The sequence below is a fragment of the Epinephelus moara genome, chromosome 17 (genome assembly GCF_006386435.1).
Source record: "Epinephelus moara isolate mb chromosome 17, YSFRI_EMoa_1.0, whole genome shotgun sequence".
In the NCBI taxonomy this organism is placed as follows: domain Eukaryota; kingdom Metazoa; phylum Chordata; class Actinopteri; order Perciformes; family Serranidae; genus Epinephelus; species Epinephelus moara.
Genome location: NC_065522.1, coordinates 6,139,024 through 6,163,248, shown reverse-complemented (window position 1 = coordinate 6,163,248; position 24,225 = coordinate 6,139,024). Strand labels below are relative to the sequence as shown.

Below are 24,225 nucleotides of genomic sequence, written 5' to 3'. Positions count from 1 at the left end.
ATAATTTCTGTGTGATCATTGGAGAGACATCCCAAGCAAAACAAGTGCTAAGCTATCCTCCTAGTAGAACGCAAAGAATCCATAAACCTTTGAAGTCTTGTGAAACTGTATTGTGTGAGTAGTTTCCAAATGAAGTGAGACTTTGGAACAGCAGAGTAAAGGCTTGTCTGATTATGTCAGTGTGTTGAACAGTTCCTGAGTGAGGCCCCACGTTATGCAATCTGGAATGAGACTGTTGTTGCCTGTTTTTCCCTTGTTTTTACAATGAATTTGCCAGCCTGCTTTAATGCCCAGATGGCGTTTTCCTAAGAGACTTTACAAAAGTACTGCTTACCAGAGTGTAGTTGTAGAGGTCAATGGGTCAGCAGTGATGTAAGTGTTTGAAGTGGATCCTCCTCCATCACATCCTGACCTGTAATTAGACACAGTGCTGTGCTCTGGCAAGCCAATCCGCCTCATTCTACTGATCCTTTGAAATCCTGCCACACTGTTTTAGGCTGCATGACCTACTCTCATAGTTGTAGTTTATAAACCTTCCCTTTGTTCCAAAGTGTGGAAAGGGTGCCAACTTAATTTAAGGTTAGACCTTAAACTGTCTTTACAAGAGGTGTGATGTTTTTAACCACATAATAACATTTCTCTTTTTAAGTAAGTTTTTTTTTTACTAAATAACCCCAACTCGAGGTCCATTCACTTGCCTTTTCTGGAACTTTCATCAACATCACTTGGTCTTTATCAGCGGATTGAGTTTGCTCAGTCATGATGATGGATCTGTTGCAGTGTGAAACAGTGTACACTGCTTCACTAGAATTGCTTTGTTGCCAGTGTGATATTTGTTTTCCCTTCCTTTCATGCCAGCAATAGCTGTGGCTGGACGCATTATGTTTTTGGGTTGTCCATCTGTCCCTGTCTTATCAACGCAGTAATTTCAAAACATCTTAATGAAAATTTCCTCAAATTTGGCACAAACGTTCACACTTCAACAGTGAACTGATTAGATCAACAATGCACTGATTAGATCACAGGTCAGAGCAAGTCACTGTGACCTTGTGTCTATCTCGTTCTAATGAATGAGATATCTCACCTTTCCTCATTTCCCCAAATTTGACACAATCATCCAATGAGGTGTGATGTTTTAAACACATAAGCATTCTGTTTTAAAAATAGTTTTAATTTGACGAGACAATCACAACTCAAAGTCTATTCAATTGTTTTTTTGTTTTTTTTTAGCTTTTAATGCATATCACATGGTCTTCATCCGCAAATTCACTCAGTCATGGACATAGATCTGTTGACATAGATTGTTGTACTGGAATTGCTTTGTTAGGCAACAGCTTACTTCCTGATAGCTAATTTCATTAACACACACTGTAAAATGTTTCAGCATGAATTACAGAGGGACCCACTATGTGTTGTCAAGTTTGAAATGATCAATACAAGCTAGGGATGGGCATGAGTACTCGAATACTTGATTTGGATGTCAGTATATGATCAACATACGAAGTAATTGCTGTTTTGTTTTGTTTTTTGCTTTGTAAAAAAACATGCATTCTAGGTTATCTGTTATTTGTGAGTATCTGCACGGATCCATATGGCACAAATGATATTGTGATGTTTTGCTGCCTCAGATAACGTTCAGCGTTTTCAGTTAGGCGTCACTTAATCTAAAGTTACAGGCATAATGGCAACCAGGTATTAAGAGTGAGGTTTGTAAGTATTTCAATAAAATAAACTAAATAAATGTCTTATGTAGTCTAATCTCTACAGTCTCTGCAGCACAGAAAGGTACGCTAACCCTAACCCCTACTTGCATTTTCACTTGGGTCTTTATTTGGACTCCATTCTATAGCCAGAGGCATTACGTTTTCGGGTTGTCCATCAATCCGTTTGTCCGTTTGTCCCATTCTTATGACTGCAATATCTCAAGAACGGAATCTTTTCAAAATTTGGCACAAATGTCCACTTAAACTCGATGATGATCTGATTACTGTAGAATGGTGATCAAAGGCCAAGGTTACTGTGACCTTGCATCTGTCTCATTCTTGTTAATGCAATATCTCAAGAAGGCCTCAAATTTGGCACAAACGTCCACTTTGACTCAGCAATAAACTGGTTTGATTTTGGTGTCAAAGGCCAAGGTACTTGTGACCTCATAAAACCATAACTCAAGCATTTATTCACCAACCATGACAAAACTTAACACAAATGTCAACTTCACCGTGACAGTTTTTACTCATTTACTCTTAAATATGGAAATGATTTAAAATGCCCATCACTGGGGTGTCGGTGGCTTGGTGGTAGAGCAGGCGCCCCATGTGCAGGGCTGTTGCCGCAGCGGCCCGGGTTCGGGTCCAGCCTGTGGCCCTTTGCTGCGTGTCGTCCCCCCTCTCTCTCCCTCTTTCACGCTTGCCTGTCCTGTCCAATAAGGGCAAAAATGCCCCAAAAAATATCTTTAAAAAAAAAAAGAATAAATAAATAAAATGCCCATCACTTATACAAGCTCAGTAGCTGTTAATATTTTGTCCATAGCACTTTTTGTCAAAAGGTCCAACTTAATGACAACTGAGCAAACTCCCCCTGCTGATGAAGACTGTGTGAAAGAGGTGAAAGATCTGGGAAAAACTACTAAGTGGACTTTAAGTCTGGATTGTTTTGTCAAACCTGTGTCCAAGGTCAATACCACACTTAAATGCTCAAGTGTTATTAAGACAAAACTATATTGTCAGTAGGTGGTGGTGGTTACACTTAATAATATTGCAAAAAGGCAGAGTTGGGAAGTCAAAAGAAGAATGTTATTTATCATGGATTGTGCAGTTTTTAAATTGTAAGCAGAACCATTTAGTCAGAGTTGGTCTGACCATTACTACTGTTGCCTTGAGCATGGCCTTTGTTGATGTCTCAATCACTTTCAAAATAATGATTTTTGCATGTAGCGCCTTTAAACCTAGTTCCAAGTTGTATGCAGTTCCAACACGTCAACAGACTGCAGGCGTCTGCTGTTGTACTGCTGTGTGGGTTGAAACTTTTTAAGCATGTTGCACTTCTGGCAACACCACATCAGTGATTTCATAGCAGGTGTTTTCTATTAGCTGTCAAAGAGGGCCCATGTGTGGATCCAACCAGCATACATTGAAATAGCGAATGCTTTTTCTTATTTTTTATATTTGATAAACATTCAACATTCTTACTGATGTCTTTTCTTCAATACATCGCCTATTATTCAGTCCTCTGCCCAAATATAGACTGTGTACATGTTCGAAGTAAAGATGTATGTACTAACATCTGGTTCAAAAGTAGTTCAGTCAGCACCAGTAGACACAAGTCATGCTTTCCTGCCTCGTGCGGCCTGTCGTTTTCATCACCCCTCTCTACCTCTAACGCAGTTGGTTTTGTGGTGAGGTCATCTTGAGACAGCCTGCCTGATTACTCCAATCATTGACTTTTTGGGGGGAAGCCCTGAAAAATACTGTTCGGTGATCTGTCACTGTGCATGGTATTTTTGTTTGTTGCGTTTTAAATGTCACAATATGGATATGGTCATATACCACTTCAATCATCCAGCTTCACATCATGTTCATGTTCATTGATAAACTCTTTCCATTAACGTCATTTTCATTTAACATGAAGGCTGTGGTAGGGGTTACTTTTCAAGATGACTGAAGATACTGTATTACCTTAACAGTTGTTATTTCTTAAGTCAACTTACACCAGCCTACACCTATGTCAATCTCATCCTTGCATGTCACCATTTGTGCGGCCATTTTCTGTGGTAGTTATATAGGAAGATGACTTATCCATTTTTAATCCTGCCTACAAAGTTCACTCGGGTCAACTGAGATTTCGTTTTCCTGTTTACTAGCAAAACCTATCTTTAGGTCCATTTGCACTTCCCACTCACTTTTTCATCACAGGAATTTGTTAAAAGCACCAGAAAAATCTAGTAAATGGGCCTTGAGTTAAATTTTTTTTGTCAAACTTCTATTTTCAAAAACAAGAATGAACTCTCTTGCTCAGTTCTTTTTCTGGAAAGTTTGATGGGTACAGACCATCGACAGTATAAAATAATGGACATAGCCACCGTGATGTCACCCATTGGTTCATGGACTCACGTTTTGAAGCCTCGAGTTTGGCATTTTTGGCCATCGTTACCTAGGATTTTTGGTGCCAGAAGTGACCATATTTGGACAAGTGGGTGGCGCTAGCCCTAATGAGCTGTGAGCTTGATTGAGACAGTGCATTTACAGCTATGGGTAACTGTTATAATTGTAATGCAAATTTTTTTGCTAGCGAAAAACAGGCTTAAAACCATTAAAACAAAATGTACATACTGGGGAAATATGAATATTCGATCCCTTAGAGGGTCTTTAAGCACAACCAAATGCTGAACAAGACTTTTTTAGACTACCAAAATGTAGTCAAGAAGATGAAGTAAAGATATGTACAGTGACGCCTATTCTCATTGAATCAGGGGTTATGCCATGGTTACTTTACCTAACCTTAACCTTGTTGCCATGGTAGCGACTTGTCAACAGACAGCACCCACCTGTCACTCAAATTATGCATAACTTTAGGCTCTGATAACATTTAAATGGGTGAGTTATATAAATATTCATCCCCCATACAGTTGTTATGGTGGCTATAGAAACCAAAACCGTTTTTTGTTCCAGGCTGTGCCCATGCACATTTTAACATGCTGCTTGGTACAGACACATTTTTATTGAAAACCTTTTCATTTGTCATTTAACCATTGAAGCCAAAAGCGTATAGGCACTTATGTGCAGCTAATTTAACTATACATCAAACTAGTCTTTGAAGTGTGTGCCTAAGGTGAGGTAAAAAGCCACAGGCTACATCCGCACTAATAAATAGTCTCAGTTCATACTAGCACACCTAGAAACACATGACTATTATGTGCAGTGAGCATGCGTGCAGCGGCATAAACAGGAAGCAGATTGTCTACTCTGTGCTTGGTTGCTTAGCCACAGAAAATACTATGGAGATGGTGAAAAGTAAGACCAGAGATTTCTTTGCATGTACCAAGGATGAGATGGAATTGTTACTGAAAGTGACACATGAATATAAGGGGGTCAAGGCGGTGAAAAACAGATAGGGAGTCCTACAAAGCAAATTCAGCAACATAATAGAGTGATACTAGGAGAATTTTCCATCACTGGAGGAAGCCATGCTAAACCAAATGGAGTAAAGTTAACCCAACAAAAGGTATGTAGGCCTACTTATGTTTTGGCTTGACATGTTGTGACTGGTGAGACCGAACTGGGAAGAGATTGTTGGTGTCTGCATCATGGTTTCCGAAGCTCTCTGTTTCTGCCCATCCAGACTAAAACGCAACCCCAGGATATTCAAACTAAAATGGGGTCAGCAGCCTTTTATCACAGTCTCCTTTTTTTAGGGGCTCCAAAATGCGGGGCGGGGGGGGCAGTTTGGGCAGTAGGTGTAAACGTAGCAGTAGTTAGCCACAATCGTCCATCACAGCTGTTTGGATGTAAGGCTTTCTGTTTGCACCAGGCAGGGAAGCCAAATCCCGGAGCATAGAAAACAAGTCCACTCACAAATGGACACACACTGTAATGCCAGCTGTGAACTGTCTCAGCTGGATCTAGACAATCTGGAAACAAAATCCAAGGGCCAGTGTGAGTCAGCTCTTTAATCGGAAAGATCTTACTTCTTGTCACCGTGACATGTTGGCTCTCCTCCTCCTCCTCCTCCTCCTCCTCCTCCTCATGCAGCTTTGTTAAGCTGACGGAGTTGGCTCTGGACCATAGAGAATGTCAGTTTAAAGCCAGTGTCCTGCTGTGTGAACCCATGGCAGGCCAGTGCCCATTCCACAGCACATGCTTTTCTCATGATGCTCAGAGTGAGTCAGTGTGGCTTTGTTCCAACAGCTACCAGCACATTTGGGCAGAAATGCCTCCTGGGTGTGTGTGTGTGTGTGTGTGTGTGTGTGTGTGTGTGTGTGTGTGTGTGTGTGTGTGTGTGTGTGTTTGCATTCTAATTTTGTACTTAATATGGCCCAAATTTGGGCCATTTCTGTAGTAATGCATGGGTTTAAGGTTAAGATAAGAGCCTGGATATGTTTGAGATATGGGTTATGGTTAAGGAGTGAATGAAGTCATTGCAAGGTGCTCGCCAGTATAGCATTAAAATGTGTGCTGTGCAGCCAAGACTTGAGTTCCAAACCATCACTTCCTTTTAAACCAAACTGGAGCTCCCAGTTATCTGGTTGTCTTTTGCAACAACAGATACGGAGGCTAGACAAGCTCTCCATCCCCCAGAGTGGGCGCACACACACACACGTGGTCCACCCCCATCTATTGTTCAGACTGCTCCCCTCCAGCTATGGGACAGTGAAGATGGGGAGAGATCAGGCTTTCAAGCTACTGTACAGTATCTAGTCACTCTCACATTTACTATGTACAGAAAACACTCACTCACACACACACACACACACACACACACACACACGCTCTCTCTCTCAGCACACATTGAGCCATGCGGCTGTATTAATAAAGGGCATGTGAAATGGTCCTTTAAATGAAACACTTGGTCTGATTTCTTTACTCATTTTTATATTAGTGTAGAACATAGCTTAGTAGTAAAGGACATATCTCTCTGCTTTATTAAACACAGCAAGATCTAATTTCCTTTATTTTAATTGTGTCCCCTTTCCTATTCTGTCCATTCACGGTTATTAGCTTTTTTAAGAGATCAGAAATGGGTTGCTTTTGCTGTCTTTTTTCTTTATTTTGGTTGTTGAATTTGTCAGTAGGCCCGACATGATAATTATCGCACAGTATGTGGACTTGATCTTAATCATTTTGCTGACCTAGATATTGCCTGTTGTGTTTATGTACATGTTTACTTACATAAAGTCCCCAATATTTTAGCCAGCATGATGCCAGAATAAACAGCAGGGTTTTGTCGACCATTATAAGACTTGGCTGCAGCGATTCTCCTGTTTTTTTGTCTACTTGCACAAGTCTGAAGAAAAGTAAAACAACTCTTCAAAGACGACACAGTGTAGCTTATTGGTAGCCTGCAGCTGTTATTTTGAAATTGACGAGACACGGTCCTGATAGTGGTTAGATTTCAGACACCTGGCGACAAGCCAAAAAGTCTGTGATTTGTAGTTGTACTTCATCCTCCGCTCCGTAAATCCAGGCCGCCCATCGCAGCTTGTCTATTAGTCACAACAGGCATCACTTGGTTTTGTTTTTATTGGCAGAAGTTCATCTCTATGTGAGTAATAGTGTACTACAATTTATTTTTATAAGCATACTTTCTTGTAAAAAATGTTAGCCTAATATTTTTTTAAAAAACACTTTGAATTTTTTCTTATATTCCATTTCCAATTTATGAATATTCTTAACAATTAAAAGTTCATGCTCTTTGGGGGTAAACATTATTATGCTATCATATTATCATTATATCAGTGCCATAAAATGGTCTCAAAATGACAATAATGCCATTCTTCGCAATTATTTCTGGGACAGTATCTCATCCAACAAAAGTACTTACCATGGTTGGCTTATTGCTCAGTAGTTTATCTGTTACTTGATTAGGGTGAAACTTGTTTCTTTGAATAAATGTTTGGTATTAAAATGTCAAAAAAAATAGTGAAAAATGCCTGTTTCAATCCCCTGAAATACTTTAGAATACTTCTGTGTCAAACTAACACTCTAACACTCAAAAATATTTATTCAAATGTTACATAAGACAAAGAAACGTCAATTTATTGTTACAGCTATAGGGTTGATGAAGAAAACGGCTCCCAAGGAAAGCCTTAAATCAAGCTTTGTCAATCCTTTGCAAATCTTGATATAAAGAGAAATCATGAAGAGAAAGAAAGAACACTTAAAATGCAATGGGAAGCAAAAACTCTGCCCTAAATAGAAAAACCATTAATGCTCACTTAACTGTACAATACACATTTGAACAATGAGGTACATGATGTTTATCATATCACTGAATAGTACTGAATGGACCATGTCCCACTGTTATCAGCCCATCTGACTGTAACAAAATTCACAGATTTATGTTTTTTTTTCTGTCTGAATTTTCGGTTTGAGTCTTCCAAAATAAAAGCCTCTATAGAAGACCTAACAAAGAGAGGAAGTGCCGCCTCCTCCTTCTCCTCCTCCTCCTCCACCTCCTCCTCCTCCTCCTCCTGCCCTGCTGCTTCCAACAGCAATCAATAAACAGCCATTGGGCTGTCTGCCATTGACAGACTTCTGTCTCATGCTGCTGCCAGTGAAAGCTTGGTGCTAATGGTGCCTTTTGGAATCATTGCCGCTCTATAGACTATCTATCGATGCTTTATTGTGTCTGCCACACGCTCACATTTCTTTTATCCCGCACGCAGCCTGACTTAGAGTTTAAGTGATACAGAGAAGAGGATATGTGGATGACAGGGTCAATACTGAGCATGCCCAGTGATATTATCATTAGGATGGGGGGAGGTTTGGGAAGAAGAGGCAATGCTTGGAAGGTAGAAGATTTTTGAGGGAGAGAGGAGAGAACATAAGGAGAGAGAGAATAGAGAAGATGGTGGAAGGTGACGATTGTAATCAAGCTGAATCAGATTGTTTTCAGGCGTTAAACTCCATGTGAAGTGGCAGTTAGAACATCTTGATCTGATCTGTGGGTGGGGTATTATTTTCAGGAGGAATTTGGTCAAATGGTGGAGGAGGTAGTCTTGTATATTGAGCATTGTTAAATCAGGAGGTGGAGGATGACAAGAAACTGATCAGTTAGACCACAACCACTCTATGAGAAATACAAACAAAGTTATCATCAGCTGGTATCCAAGCATGTGCTGTGTCACTCTGCTAGTTACTGCAAACCACAAGCTATATAAACCTGTCTATCATCATATAGAATGTTGGCTTAAATCCATTTAAAAGTATGGATCTATGTAAACAGCCCTTGAAGACATTAGTAATGGAGGTTCACAGGATTACAACTTTGAGAATATGTTGTTTCTTTTGTAATTTCACTGGGTCATAAGTAATTAATGACTTTGTTACAACCAAAATTGACAATAACAGTTTCTCAAGATAGAGAATTATTTAGGGGTAACTTTATTATTATGATTATTTTCATTTTATTTATGATTATTTTCATTTAATTATTTTTAATTTTCTGCTGTTTTAAATGGCAGAAAATAAACCGACCATCATTATTTTCCAGAGTTTATCTTTTAATATAGTTTGTTTTATCTAACCAACTATCCCATTTGCAATGCAAAAAACAGCAGCAAACACTGACATTGTTTAATATTTTTTACTTAAACAAGCAAAATAGTTACTGGTTCATTTTCACTTATATTGAGACAGTATTGAGAAAGTTTTGAAATTGTACATCTGGGCCATGATCTGTCAGGAAAGGTTCATCTTAACTGACTGGTGTTGATGTATCCTTGAAGATGGACGAGAATGGCCTACATACAGTAAGTCTGCAAACAGAAAACAGGAAGCAGACGATAGCAGCTACTTTTGGAAATGCTCACCCAGTTGGGTCAGAAGTGGAGCAGTGTTGGCCTTGCCAAGATTTTGTCAGAGCAGTGTGGGTTCTCTGCTCGGAGCTGTTTGTTCAGTGTTTCGCTGGTGGTTTGTGAAAACAGTGTGGACGCTGTAATATGGCACAAGGACACAGAATAGAAAACCAGAGTATGAATTTGATTGATGTCATCGGGGTTAAGATCTCTGTTTAGGCCTGGAGACTAAAAGATTATCACAGAAAGCTCACATTACATGCTGGGAGCAGAGTATAGTAACAAAAGATTGTATCAAGTGGTATTCTGGGAATTGTAGGATTCTGCTTGACCTGTGGTTGGGACTAAAAGTCAGGATATCTCAGCCTCTGCTGCTTCGATTTTGACCGGTTTCTTTCTAATCTGTGTGTTGTGAATTCTTTAGAACTATGAAGAACACTATTAACTCAGTAACCCCTTTCTTACCTTATTCTTTACCCACATCTGCTTACCCAAGTCTTTTTTCTTGGTTTGGAAACATTTCTTTTGATTCCGTCAAGCTCCATTCTTTGTCCTTTTTACGCCTCTGCACCAGAGATGGCTTTGGCCAGAAGAATTATGTTTTCAGGTTGTCCGTCTCTGATTTTTGTGAACGCAATACCACCAGAACAAATTTCTTCTAATTGGGCATTTCCATTCACTTGGACTGAAGAATAAAATAATCAGAACTTGGTGGTTGACGGTGAAAGGTTAAGATCAGTGTGACCTCACAAAACATGATTTTGGCCAAGAATTCTTGAGCCTATATTGACAAAATTTCACATAAATGTCTTATAGGATAAAATGATGAAGTGATGACATTTTATATCCAAAAGGTCACAGTCAACTTCACTGTTACATCATAATGTTCTACAAAAAGCCTTTTCTGGCCATTATTCAGCGTCATAACTCAGGAACAGGAGGGGAGATTTGGTCTGATAGTGAATTGATGACACTAATCTTGGCTGTCCACCTTGAAACTGTGCTGATTGTATAGATCCTCTGTGCTGCCAGGGGTAAGATGTGTGTGAAGCATCCATGTTTACATAGACATGGATGTAAACTGTAAGAGAAACGCGACTGGTGCACCGAGGCACACAACTGGGCCTCCATTTTTCAGCCATGGAGGTTGCTGCTTTGTTCCCACTGGCACATGTCTTCCTTTACTCTGTGTGGTAGCGGTATGAATACTGGGGAAAGTCTGATGGACCAGTCTAATGTTTGGTCATTTTATGTGTTGTCAGATCTGTCTAAGAACCGCCTGTGTGAGCTGCCGGAGGAGCTGTGTCAGTTCATCTCTCTGGAGACTCTGAGCCTTTACCACAATGGGATGCGTTCACTGTCCTCCAACCTGGGCAACCTCCAGGCCCTCACCTACCTCAACCTCAGGTAACTCAACGCCATACACACAATCCAGGTCTGTTCACCTCATTATATTGTGGTCTGTCTGTGTCTGTTCAAAGTTAGACAGGCCTTTTTCTGAAAGGCCCCGACACACCTAAACTAGCATTGTCAAACACTCATGGATCATCTCCTCAGGTCTCCTCACCAACTCTGATAAAGAATCATTTGACATTGTTAGGGCTGTGTTCTGTTTATATAATGTTGGCTACCATATTTATCAGTGACGAGAACATCATACTCATTTCTTATTCAAAGTAATCGCTGTGAACTTGGAACATGACAAGATTACTTCAACAGATGGTCCAAACTACGTATTCCCAACCTTCTTAGCAACACAGGCTGTTTTCATATTAACAGCATTGTTTGGTGACGGTGTGTATTATGCACTGTGAGAAAAAAAGTCAGACATGTGGTCTATTTGTGGCTTCACATGCTTGTTCACATACCATGTAGTATGTTTCATTTCAGGCCTGATTGCTCTGTATTTATCCTCCAAACACCCAACAAGGTTTATACTGTGTGAGAAAATGGCAAAGAGAGAGTAAAAAGTGGGCAAGCATAAAAACAAATCTAAACCGAAACTAAACAGATCGGTGTCTCAGCAACACTCAGGTGGTTTCCGTACATAGATCACATTCTCCTGAATGTTGAAGTGGTGATGATGAACTGGTTTTTATCAAGTACTGATCCTAAAGCACTTATGTTCAAAATCTGTGTTGTTTGGCGAGCGGGACGGGGAAGGATGAGGAAAAACGCAACAGACTGCACCGAGTTAAGGGTAATTAACATAAAAAGAACCAATAATAGCCTATAAAGTTATGGAATTTATTATTCAGCATTTTTTAGCTGCATTATATTGTTTCATCCTGGCCCTGTAGTCTAGTTTGGTGGTCTGAAGCAGTCTGTGGTGTGGTGGTTAGGAATGACTAATATAATATAATGTATATGACTTTATTTGGAAAAGCTGAAAGTTAGTGCACCCAAACTGTTTGTAATTATCTTACACTGCACAGGAAAACTGTTTGCACACAACTGTGATAAGCACAGTAGGTCGAACCAGGAGGTTTAACCAGGAAGTAGGGCTGCAGCTATCGATTATTAGGGCATGGTTAGAGCGATGGCAAATATATAAAAGAGAAAGTAAGACAAGTTTATTAAATGAACAGCTAATTGGTTTCCTTTTTGGAAAAAAACACATTTTTATTGCCCAAAATTGCATACAGTAATTCAGCTTCAGCTGCTACTTACACCACCTGATACTTAGCTTTTTGGTGTATTTTATACATTGTTGTATGGATAGTAGGTGTGTGTGTAACTATCCTAATAACAACATAAATAAAGCTCAGGCTTTCACAAACTTAAACAACTTAAACAAAACTTAAATTTGCATCAAAGATTTTCAGAGTGTCTAGAGGAATTGTTTCACTCCTAACTGGTCTGCAAAAACTCAAATGAATAAATCCCAAGTTGTAGTACATTGTAACTGTGCTTTAAAAGTTGCAACACGCCACAAAGATGGCTTGCAGCCTGCAGGTGCATGACGCCTCTAAAGCACAGCTGTTTGAAAACTGCATTTGAACTTCAGTGTTTGTTTATGCTGGAGATAAAGAGAGGCCATCCAACTCTTCTACCAACAGCAGAACAGCAGAACCACACTGACAGCCCTCTCTCCTCAACATTATCATTTACTGTTGCTAGGAGACCAGAGAAGCCCTCCAGGTGGCTGGTAATACATGCAGCAAAAGTCTAAGCTCAAGGCAAATATACTGTACAGCCCAAAATAACAAAGACTGAAAGTAGCTGAACATTGTTTGTATGCAAGCTAGTTAGTGCTGTGCTAACCGCAAGTATTCATTTTTACATGAGTAACAGCACCCGTGTACAGGTCTAAATGAATGTGCCTCTGAAATGACAGCACTGTGTGTGTTTGTGTGTGTGCTTGTCTCCACAGTCGTAATCTTCTGTCCAGTTTACCCCCGTCGGTGTTTCAGCTTCCTCTCCTGCGAGTGCTCATAGTCAGCAACAACAAGCTGTGTTCACTGCCTGCCTCCATATACTCCCTCACACACCTCCGACAGCTGGTATGATACACACACATACACCTACACACACATACACACACACATTACTGACTCTTATCGACACTGTCTTACTGTGTATAAAACTCTATCAACTGTTTCTATAGTGAAAAAAGTCAAAATCCACTGTGTGCCACTCTTTCAGTACAGATCATTTCATGTCCTTGTGGGTCACAGACATTATAACAGACACTTTGGACTTTCGACTGAGTTCAAAGCAAAAGGTCTCCAGATCCATCTATGATTGATGAAACATGTCAGTGGTCAGTTTTAGATCACTGGTCTTTGTTCACTGTATTCTCTGTCTCTCTTCCTGTCAGGATGTCAGCTGTAATGAGCTGCAGGGTTTGCCAGCAGAGCTCGGCCAACTGGAGTGTCTGAGGGACTTAAACCTGAGAAGGAACCAGCTCACCACTTTGCCTGAAGGTACAGACACATTTAGCCATCCATTGACCTTAAACCTCCTCTAGTTATCAGTTTCCCAAAATAAATCCAGTGTGATCACCTCAGCTCATATTGCTCCCATTCAGCACTTCTTAATACACTTCAATGAATCCAACTAACCCCAGAAACCTGTGCGAGTCCCCATGAAGTGATTCAGCATTCAGTGCATCTGTAACTATAGCAGAAGATAAAGATGTCTTATCCATTTATGCTAAGATTCATTAATCCTGTAAAGTATAGCTAACACCCTGATCAAATTACAGCTCTCTATGTATCCTGGATTGTAATGTAGAATCTCTATAATTTAGATGGTAATTGCATCATTACTGTGAGCTATCGATTGTTTACATGTAGAGGTACTGAACTGCTACTGCAAGCCTAATGGATCTGACACCATCAGTGCCTCATTCTCCAGCTCATTAGGAGGAAATGTAAATGAATACACTTCCTTAAAGAGAGTAAACAGACCACCAGTAAACAGGAGCTGCTAGTGGTAGATTTGTTTTAATATAAACTGTGCCACAACTCGCCTTTGAATTGTGTTGTTTGATGTTGTTTTTGATGTTTGATGTAAGTGTTTACTAAGTGGAGATTTAGCCATTGTTGAATGAAAAGCAAGCGGCAACCTCTGAGGCTGAGAAATGAGGCCAATGCGAAGGTGTCAAAAACTGCAGTTCTTTGAATGGCAGCCAGTCAGTCCCCATAGACCCCCATGTTAAAATGCCCAACTTTACAGCAGAAATAAACATGTTTACAGCCTGGTAAAAAAAAAAACGTCTTTGTCTCTATAGCTAATTTCAACATTGTTTTCAACTGTACAGGGGTGAATTTTTTAAAGCTCACCTGTTTGCATTTTATTAAAGTTACACATATTTAAGGGCGGGGCCGCTTGATTGACAGGTTGTCTGCGAGGCATCGCTACCAATACCTGCAGTCTGTGAGTCAGATCCACCCCTCACTCCTCCACAGCTCCAGTCTTTCGTGCAAACATGGTCATTGTGGCTCCAAAATACCAAGATGATGACAGCCAAAATGATGAACTCGTGGCTTCAGAATGGCAGTCCACAAACCAATCAGTGACGTCATGGTGGCTAAGTCGATTATTTTCACAGCCCGTGATTAAAACTCACTAATCTATGAACTGGATAAAGTGAACCTTGTAAGATGTGTTGTGGGATCTGAAGGACATATCTTAGAGTTTGACATTAACCATGGCCTGATGGCCTGTTGCCACAAAAACTTGCTCTGTGGCCACAAAATATCTCATGTAGGTGGACCAGATTTAGAGGGTTGCTCTGCCAGTGCTTAAAAATATTGTCTATCCCTGCATCTGACCTGACACATGATTGAAATAGTGTTTAAATGTAAACTGTAATGAGGGTAATACAGAGAAAAAGATTAAGGACAGTGGACTAATCCGTACTGTTACAGCTCACATGGTAAAGTCGGTATCATGCAGATTTCTACAGAAGCAGTCGTGCCACACTCACTACTGCTGCTCTCACTTTCTCTTCTCTAACACAAAACATTCACTTATTACTTCCAATTGCCTCCACTTTGCTTGTGTTTTTCCAAATTGCTGCTCGGCCACCCTCAATGAAAGTTAACACTTCCTACAGGATTTTCACATCAAATAGCCTACCAGGAAACAACAGACTTTTAATGTGGAACATGTGCAGGAGTTGCTGAAAGTTTGCAGCTGAAACATTACGAAGAGTCCAAATACTGCCAGAAGTTGAAGTGAGAAACTCTTACAGAAAGAAGTTGAAACGACATTTAAAACTGAAGCACAGAAAAGGTTTCAGTTTAGAGGTAACCTCTAAAGTCGCTGACCTCTAGATGGAGAATTTAACATACCTAAATCAGCTTTGCAGATGTTTTATGAGGAGAAAATCAACACTTGGGTTAGACCTTAAGGATGCACAAAGTGAGTGTGGGTGAGAACCTGAATATAAAGAGTACTTTTGTTGTTTACCAGAAAACTTGGGTACCTGGGTTTGTCTAAAAGGAATGATAATTGAAGGAGGTATCAACAAGTTGAAGCTGAAATGACACTAATACAATCCCCTCTTTTTGCACCACCAGAAATATCCGAGCTTCCCCTGGTCCGGCTCGATGTCTCCTGCAACCGCATTTCCCATGTGCCCCTGTGCTACCGCCACCTCAGGCATCTCCAGAGCATCGCGCTGGACAACAACCCGCTGCAAATGCCGCCTGCGCAGATCTGCTCCAAGGGCAAATACCACATCTTTAAGTACCTCAACATGGAGGCCTGCAAGAGGAGCCAGGAGGAGCTGGAGAGACATCTGAGGCCCACTGGATTCAACAGCTGGTGAGGAAAACTTGGAGGATGAAAGGCAACTGAAGGAGAAGATGGTCAGGGAGAAGCAGTGAGAATGAAGGAACTCCAAAACCTGTGCTAAACCCATTTCTGGGTCCCAAACTATAGCAGGAGATGCTGCAGGGAAGTTCTGGGTGGATGGATAAACTGTTGTTTGTCAAGAAATAGTTCCAGCACTCAACTCTCACTACAACCACAGATTGTTGGTTGTTTCTTTACAGATTAAAAAAAAAAAAGAAATACATATTAATTACTGAGCTAGAGAGCAGTTGGTAGGCATATTTAGTTTGCCCCTGCTAGGCTAACCTCATCCTGCTCTGTACTTAGCAGACATTGATACTGATTGTCTCATCTTAGTCTCTGTAAAAAAGCAAATAGCTTCTTTCCTAAAATGTTGAATTATTCTTTTAAGACACTGTGATGTCAACTGTCATGGCTGCATATGAGTCTGGACAAACATGGCTGTAAGCTGTAACTGCAGTTTGACTGGTTGGCAGAGGCATACAACCAGGAGGTGGTTGTTGTAGTTCCAGTAACGTATGGTAAAAAGTGGTTTCTGTGGCCTTGTAGGTATTGCACATGCTGTTTCTCAGGATGAACAAGGGTTTTACAGTAAAATAGATAACTGACACTTTACTACTATGATAACACAATCCAGAAAGGATGGAGAAAGTGGTGACCATTGTTGCTGTGATATTTAAGTGACAGACATAAGTACTGTTTACTGATAGTGGTAGCTACTGCAGCTAGTCATTATAGGATAATGGAAATATGGAAATATATATTTTGCCACTACAAAATGCACTTGAGGATGCACTTAGGCCAAAATAGGAAGAATGTAAACTTGAGGTGAGAGGAAAAGCAGGAGGTACATTAAATGAAGAATGGGGAAATGAATGATACATGATGACAGTAAAAGGGTATGTTAACTAAGAGGAAGCAGGGTTCATCAAACATTCATAAACTTGAAAGGACCCCTTTTAGCTGTCTAGTGAGCCATTTCCAGGAAATAGACAGGTCCAAGGACAGAGATAAGAGAGAATATTTGACAGAAGAGCTCTGAGTCTGACCTGGAACAGAAAATAACATGAGTCACTGCCCTTTAGATTAATGACCCACCATGTAACAGTCTGCCAACAAGATTGCTGTGTATCTGCTTGTGTGTGTGTGTGTGTGTGTGTGTGTGTGTGTGTGTGTGTGTGTGTTTGTGTGTGTGTGTTTAACTCATCCTAATGTGTGTTCTCCATGTTCCCTATCCAGTCTGTCAGAACAGGAGCTGTTCACGGGTCAGTTTGGAGGACTGGATTCTGGCTTCAACAGTGTGGACAGCGGCAGCAAACGGTGGTCTGGAAATGAGGTAAAACCACTGGGCACAAATATAGCCCAACAATATCAGCCACTTGTTTGCAGCCGCCTTTTGAAGACGTGCAAAAAAAACCAAACTTTTTTGTGCCTCCGTGCTGGCGATGGCCGTGTGTAGGATTATGTCATCAGGTTGTCTGTTTGTCCGTACACATCTATATTTGTGAATGTGATGTTTTAAGAACACCTTGAGGGTGTTGTCAAATTTGGCACAAATATCCACTTGAACTTAACAATGAACTGATTAGATTTTAATGTTCAAAGGTCAAGGTACGTCCGTCTGTACATCCATATGGCCATCTGTCCCAAGCTTGTGAATGCGATATCTCAAGAACGCCTCAAGGGAAGTTCTTCAGATTTAGCACAAATGTCCACTTGGACGCAACGATGAACTTATTAGTTTTTGATGGTCATAGGTCACGGGTCAAGGTCACTGTGACCTTATCTGTCTCATTCTTGTGATAGCGATATCTCAAGAACACCTTGAGGGAATTTAAATTTGGCACAAATGTCCACCTGGGCTCAAGAATGAACTAATTAGAATTTGGTGGTCAAAGGTCAAGATCACTGTGACCTCACAAAAACATGTTTTTGGCCATTACTTAAGAATTCATATGCTAGTTATGACAAAATTTCACACAAATGCAAATGCCTCGGGCACTGAATGGGCTACATCTGGCACAGCTTACGACAGTGTCCTACAGTGTTCAACAGTTGACTCCAGATCAATAACCCAGATCTGTCTGTGTGTCCAGTCAGCAGATGACTTCTCTGAGCGTTCCCTTCGCATGGCTGAGGTCAGCAGAGACCAGAGGAACCTGGAGGAGGAGGAAGAGGAAGAGGAGGATAGATCTATGGAAGCTAACAAAGGTGAGGAAGGCCACACCTGCTCTAACCTGACTTTCATGTAATAAACAGTTCTTTAAAAATGTAAGGTCTTTCTAACGCAGTAGATTTGTTTGTACATACGTGTATACGTCTCATGACTCTAGTCGATGCTCTTTGCAGTGAATGGGGAGGCTGAACATGTGGACTTCATTGACAGCAGTGTGACAGAGGAAGAGGAGGAGGAGATCAGGACCGATCCACCCACACCCCCTCTCACAGCAACTCTTCTGGTATCATCACTATCACTTACAGACTGATCAGCAGTTGTGTCAGATGGTCTTGTTGCTCAACATGTTGCCTTGTATGTTGTCTTAGAACAGGGAAGTTATTGATTGTGTCATTGATTTCCAGGAGCAGAAGGAGAGCTCTTCACCGTCCCAAACCCAGGACTCAACAGTATGCAGGTAAGTCTTGTAAAACATACTGTAAAAGATACCCTTTGCATGGCACTGCTAATTTCTAGTAAATTTACAACACAAAACAAAGATATAGCTTGGTGCCATGGTGCAGCGATACATCACATTATGTAGGGTATGAAAAGACATCTTGTCACTGCGAGTTGGCAGAACAATGCAGATCATTAGACTGGTGAACGTACACTTAAAAGCACAAAAATATATTGGTTTAAAGCAAAAAACAGTTCAAAGCACAAAATAGGCAGAGGGCACTGGTCTTACAGAGCAAACATATGAGGAAACCTCTACTGATAGTAAACAATGGAAGGAATAAAAAGGTGATTGAAAACCATCACTGCCAATTTGTTAATCCTCCTCAGGGTAGGGGGAGGAAGGAAAGGACGAGAAGCAAAAGGGTTTATGGGAAGCTTTCTGTAATACAATTGGCGTCAGACGCTAGCAATGACCTCTACCTCTCATTTGTTTACAGTTCTTTTGCCAAGGTATTCCAGTCTATTTGAAAAGCATTTCCATATCGCCTTTAATTCTGTTCAGCCTATTCCTATTCTATTCTTCATCTAAACTCAGCAGTGTGTTAGTTTCTCTGGTTGGAAACTGTGTACTCAGGCACTCACAGTGACGAAGACAGATGAGGTTTTAGCACTTTTTCTCTCGTTTCCTTCCGTGTTTTACAAGGTCACCTCGCAGGGTATTTGAAAAGCTGGGAAAAGTCAACAGACTGCTGTTCCCATTACTTACAGTGCCCCTCAAACTCTACATGTTGAGTGCCTGTGGGTGCTGTTATCTTGGGAAGTTAATGGTCTTGACTCACTGACTCACCCTATCTTCACTTTTATTACATCCTATTAACAAAACAGTATTGTTTACATTTCCGTGCATCTTTTAAAAGCTGATGTAAAACAAAGTGTGTCAGAGGGAGTGATACCAGATATCAAATTTAGTTATACGGTGCTGAAAGGTTTAGTTGATTACCTGCTTAAGAAAATGAATGTCCTCAATTTTGTTAATAGATTAATCTTACAAGTCAGTTCAATTTAAAAAAATAAGACGTTCTCAGGTTCCAGCTTCTCTAAATATAATGGGATTAACATTCTTGTCTCTAGGGTAGGGACTTCAGTTCAGTTTTTTTTTCTGTCAGTAGCAGGGCATCCATTAGCCTGTAGCTATTTTTTACAAAATAAACTACACAAAATGATATGAAATATAAGAGGTGCATTCCTCTTAGTCTAGCATCCATTGACTCAGTGAGCTTTAGTGCTGCATTGCAAAGCACTATGGCGAAATTTTAATGTTTTGTGTTGTAAATGTTTTGCCTATTATTTTCTGTTGGCACTGCTGACAGATAGGGGGAAACATAGCGCCCACTGGCCGCCCTCCAGTGTCCACTGGTTAGCAAACCGTTTTGCACTATGCACCGTTTGGACAGAAGCTAGCTAGTGTCACTGCTTATTCGGCGATTACTGCTGCTAACGCCATCCCAGTCCAACAGCATCACACTTAATGTTAGCCACAAATGCCTTTTTAGCATTGTTAATTATGTTAGTGCCATTAACCGTGCTGATGCCACTAATGATGCAAACTAAGCTAATAGTAAAAACATAGTAAGTAAGTAAGCAGGGCAACCTGTAGTGAGACTGGAAGTTGGGTGCAGTGTTTCCACAGCAACGCCCCCATAAGTCGGAATGGCATTATCAGTGTTAATCGCTGAATATGTGCCACCGCTAGCTAGTTCCCACCAGACCCCTATGCACATTTGGTAATCCTAGGATAGTAAAGGAATAGCCTGCCTTGCTCTTCCTCTTATTGCCTTACCCTGACTATCTCACCCTATCCCTTACCAGTCATACTCATCTTGCCTAAACCTAACTAGTCCAACCATTGAAGGCAACAAGTACTTTCCAATCATCTGGAGAGTAGGGTGGGTCATTCCTTTGCTGTCCTAACATTTGAAAATTTGCGACCCGGGTGGTGCGCAATACAGAGTGGCAGCGGCTAGCTAACCAGTGTACCATGAACACCTTATTAGATTTGTTGTGGTACAGCATAGTGCCAGTACCACTACTTAACTGAAGAGTAGCAAAGTCAACTTTTAGACCGACATGCCTATCTGGTCAAAAATATTCTAGGCAGTTAACAGATTATCTGTGACACTGTAGGTTTTTTAGAATAAGCCATTAATATCTATATATAATAGGGAGCAGGTCCTTGTCCATAGAGCCCACCATGTTGCATCGCCATGTTTCCACATTAGCCCAGAGTGACAAACCAAACACTGGCTCTACATAAGGCCTTCTGCATTCTACGTTACGTGAAGGCCTGCTACATGCTGGGAAGTGGAGGGGTATTCAGTTAATTAAAATCTGCAACCACACTGCTAAATGCCATTAAATCCTACACACTACACCCGCAATGCCCATAAACACAATACTATATGTACAAATGGCATCATCCATCCAACAGAGGAATAAAGGAACATTTGACATGGCTTGTTGTGGTTTAATCCAGATGGAAAAGGTACTGTCGTGTCTTTGCCAACATCTTGCATGAAATCAGTCTAAAGGAATGAAATGGGGCATCAGGCTAAAACGTTGTAAGAATTGCTGTTTTTTTTTTTTAAATCATACTGCTTTATATTTCCCACATAACTGTAGATCCCTGCCAAACTGTTATTATTAAAAACTTTTATCTCAATAGTCACATTTTCCTTTGCGATGTAGTGCAGTCAGCAGCAGCAGCCAGGTCCCCAGCCCTGTTTGTGCTGAAGCCCAGTGGGCAGTTTTTATCATGCTGCTCTGTTGTTCCGTAACCAAGATAACTACATTGTTGAGCTTTAGCGTCCCAGCAGTCCCATTGGCTACATATTAATATGTGACACAGAGCCATTGTTCTCAGCTTCTGGAGCAACAAGCAGTGTGCGTTCTCCTAAATCTCTGAGTTTTATTAACTGTACTCTCTCGAATAACTAACATTCCTTCAACACCGACACCCTCATTAGGCCTCATATACTGGACGTGATTTAGATGTGGCTGCTGGTCTGTTCATGCTGACCAGGGAAGATTTAGTTTAGCTGTTGCACAACCTCGTATCTCCCCTGCAGACACTTCACAATCAGCCTGAACAAACGGATGTTCCAAATCTTGGCTCCAGCACTTCCTTTGGGACTTCTAATAATAGAATACAGAGCCTTAAAATGGAAACTCGGCACACACTTTCCCAATGGCCTTTACATTAAAATGATAAAATGATTTTACACAAACCAGCTTTCAGAATAAAGGTGCATATCATGTCAATAGACTGATTGGGCCGGTATAGATGTTTTGTGTTGCCTGTGACAAGTTGGGCTACTTTTTGAATCGTTTGGACATTTCACCTAATGAAGAGTTCAAGGCTGAATTCACTTCCTGTCCTCTAATAAGAGTAGCTATGATTGAGATTGACAGGGACACTGTCACTGTGACCAGTCTGCTGTAACTTCTTCCAAATTGCATTTCAGTTTTTTACAACTGAAATGCAGATAGCTCTGTAATAAAAGCTTCTGTTTATATAACTTTTCATGGTTTGGTTTTGCCTAAACTTATACTAGTAAAACCAAAGACTAAAGGGTGTGTCTCACCAAGCACTTTATTATTGTTACCCCTATAACCCTATAGATACAGTCCAGTCACATTTAGGGTGGAGTCACTGAGGGGGAAACAGTCCTTCCCTCCAGCCTGTACATGCTGGAAAGGGCAGTTTTCAAATTCACATCTGAGACACTATTACATTTACTCTAGGTATGATTAATTAAAATTACTATAATATCAGTATCCTACAGCCGTCAACGCTATGATATATTGGACTAGCATCATGATTTTATGAATTCCACGCACTTTTCGAGACAGTATAGTAGCACTAATGTTGCTCAACACCATTCACGATGTGCTATGAACTTCAGGTCCTTGCAGGCTCAACTTTTTAACAGTGGCTAAACAATCTAACACTGTTGGGGTAAAAGTGTTGGATCCTTTTGGTTTAACCAGAAACAGTCTCAAAATCACCATCGCCAAACCCACCAGACTCCATTTAAATAAAGAGTCATTTTAATGTGTATAGAGCCAACATATTTTCACATCTAACTGGGTGAATTAAGGGTTTATTTCAACCAAACCAGAGCTGGTGATTGTTGACACAGTGAAGAGACAAACCAGCATGGTTTCTGTGAGTTTTATTTTGTTTCTATCGCCTTTGAATAAAGTGTGTTGTACACTGATAGAATTACTGTTTATTTAAATGGGATCTGGTGTGTTTGACGGTAGCGATTTCGGAGCTGTTTCTGGTTAAACAAAAGGGCAAAAAAGGTCTGTCTCTGTAGAAATCCTTCAATAATGTTGTCAGACACACAATCTGAGCCTGTCAGTAACAAAAACAAGCACTTTTAGTGGACATACATTGATGATGCGGACATGCTCCAATGGTTACATTGCAGAAAAAAAATGTTCTCATTAATCACTGAGACAGACATATGGGAAAATAGGGTCCAGGTTGAAAAATACCCCTGAACTCTGTTTATTTGACGTGAAGAAAGCCACACAGCAAATCTTAAGCACACGTAGCAAAGGCTTTGTTTTGAAAAAGGATGTGAGGTTTTGGTGGCATTCCCTAAACCCTTTATAAAAATGGTGCGATTTCTTTCAAAAACATGGTTAAAAAAAGGCAATAAGCAACTTGGTAAGTAATGCCCCACAAATTGCTATATATATATATATATATATATGTATATATATAATAAAATATATTTCTTTCGTTCTTTCTTTCTTTGTTTCTTTTTTTTTCTTTAAATTTGATCTTTTTACTAATTTCTTGGTAATTCTTTGGGATCATTTTGTCTTTAGTTGGTCATTGCCTTCTTCACGTTTTTAAAAGAAATCAGGCCAATTTGCTCAGGTTTCAAAGGGTTAAATACTGACTATAGATAAAAGCCATTTCTATAGCTGTGTTACGTTATTATAAAGGTAAAGTGGTCAACGGTGACTGTATGCAGGAATATTTGCATGTAGGCTGCATGGATGTGTTATAACAAAATATAATTATACCTGTGCATGATAAGAAATATTGTGATAACTTGACAGATAATGCCACTGGGATATGAGTTGCGATTTTAGCAGGAATGATAATTTTTGCATTTCATTTTTACTGAAATGAATTCAAATTGATGATGTTGTGATTTTTGCTGGCTTCTGTACCACACAAGCACATTCTTTTATGTCTGGAATTGAGAATAGTGTTAGTTCAGGCAGGACAAGATGTCAAGCTCAGCTCACATGCCAGCTACATCAGCTGATCTCAAGCAGCTCAATCAACTGATGGATCAGCTGCTTAATGGAAGGGAGTCAGCTGATGGATCACATGATTCCTTTCTATGCAACCAATTGGCAAACATCATTCAGGGTACCCTATTTAAACTGCTCTGGCCTGCCTACTGCTGCGGCTTCCTCTGCAAGCTACTTTGCAACCCACCACCACTCCAGGTCCTCCTTTTCATGTTTGTCTCTGCTCTGCACCCAGGGGTCTTTGCTGCTGCTCTCCCTACGTTAGGTTTTCCATGTAGGCGCATGGAAGGGCAGGGAGGATTGCTCTCTCTGCATTAGGCTTTCCTTGTATGTGCATGGAAGGACAGGGAAAATTGCTCTCTCTGCCTCAGGCTTTCCTCGTTTGCATGTGGAAGGGCAGGGAGGTTTGCTCTCTCTGCCTCGGGGGGGGGGGGGGGGGGGGGGGGGTGTTTCA

The 24,225-nt window shown here is 40.6% G+C and overlaps 1 protein-coding gene across 2 annotated transcripts in view; it reads left to right on the top strand.

Moving 5' to 3' along the window:
- lrch4 (leucine-rich repeats and calponin homology (CH) domain containing 4) overlaps window positions 1–24,225 on the top strand; it is an 82,054-nt gene that overhangs the window by 32,611 nt on the left and 25,218 nt on the right. For both annotated transcript variants that reach the window (XM_050067636.1, XM_050067635.1), the window contains exons 2-9: window positions 10,774–10,918; window positions 12,885–13,014; window positions 13,332–13,437; window positions 15,541–15,787; window positions 17,057–17,153; window positions 17,914–18,028; window positions 18,167–18,276; window positions 18,398–18,450. In XM_050067636.1, coding sequence (XP_049923593.1) covers window positions 10,774–10,918; window positions 12,885–13,014; window positions 13,332–13,437; window positions 15,541–15,787; window positions 17,057–17,153; window positions 17,914–18,028; window positions 18,167–18,276; window positions 18,398–18,450 — 1,003 coding nt within the window. The remainder of the gene's footprint in view (window positions 1–10,773; window positions 10,919–12,884; window positions 13,015–13,331; window positions 13,438–15,540; window positions 15,788–17,056; window positions 17,154–17,913; window positions 18,029–18,166; window positions 18,277–18,397; window positions 18,451–24,225) is intronic.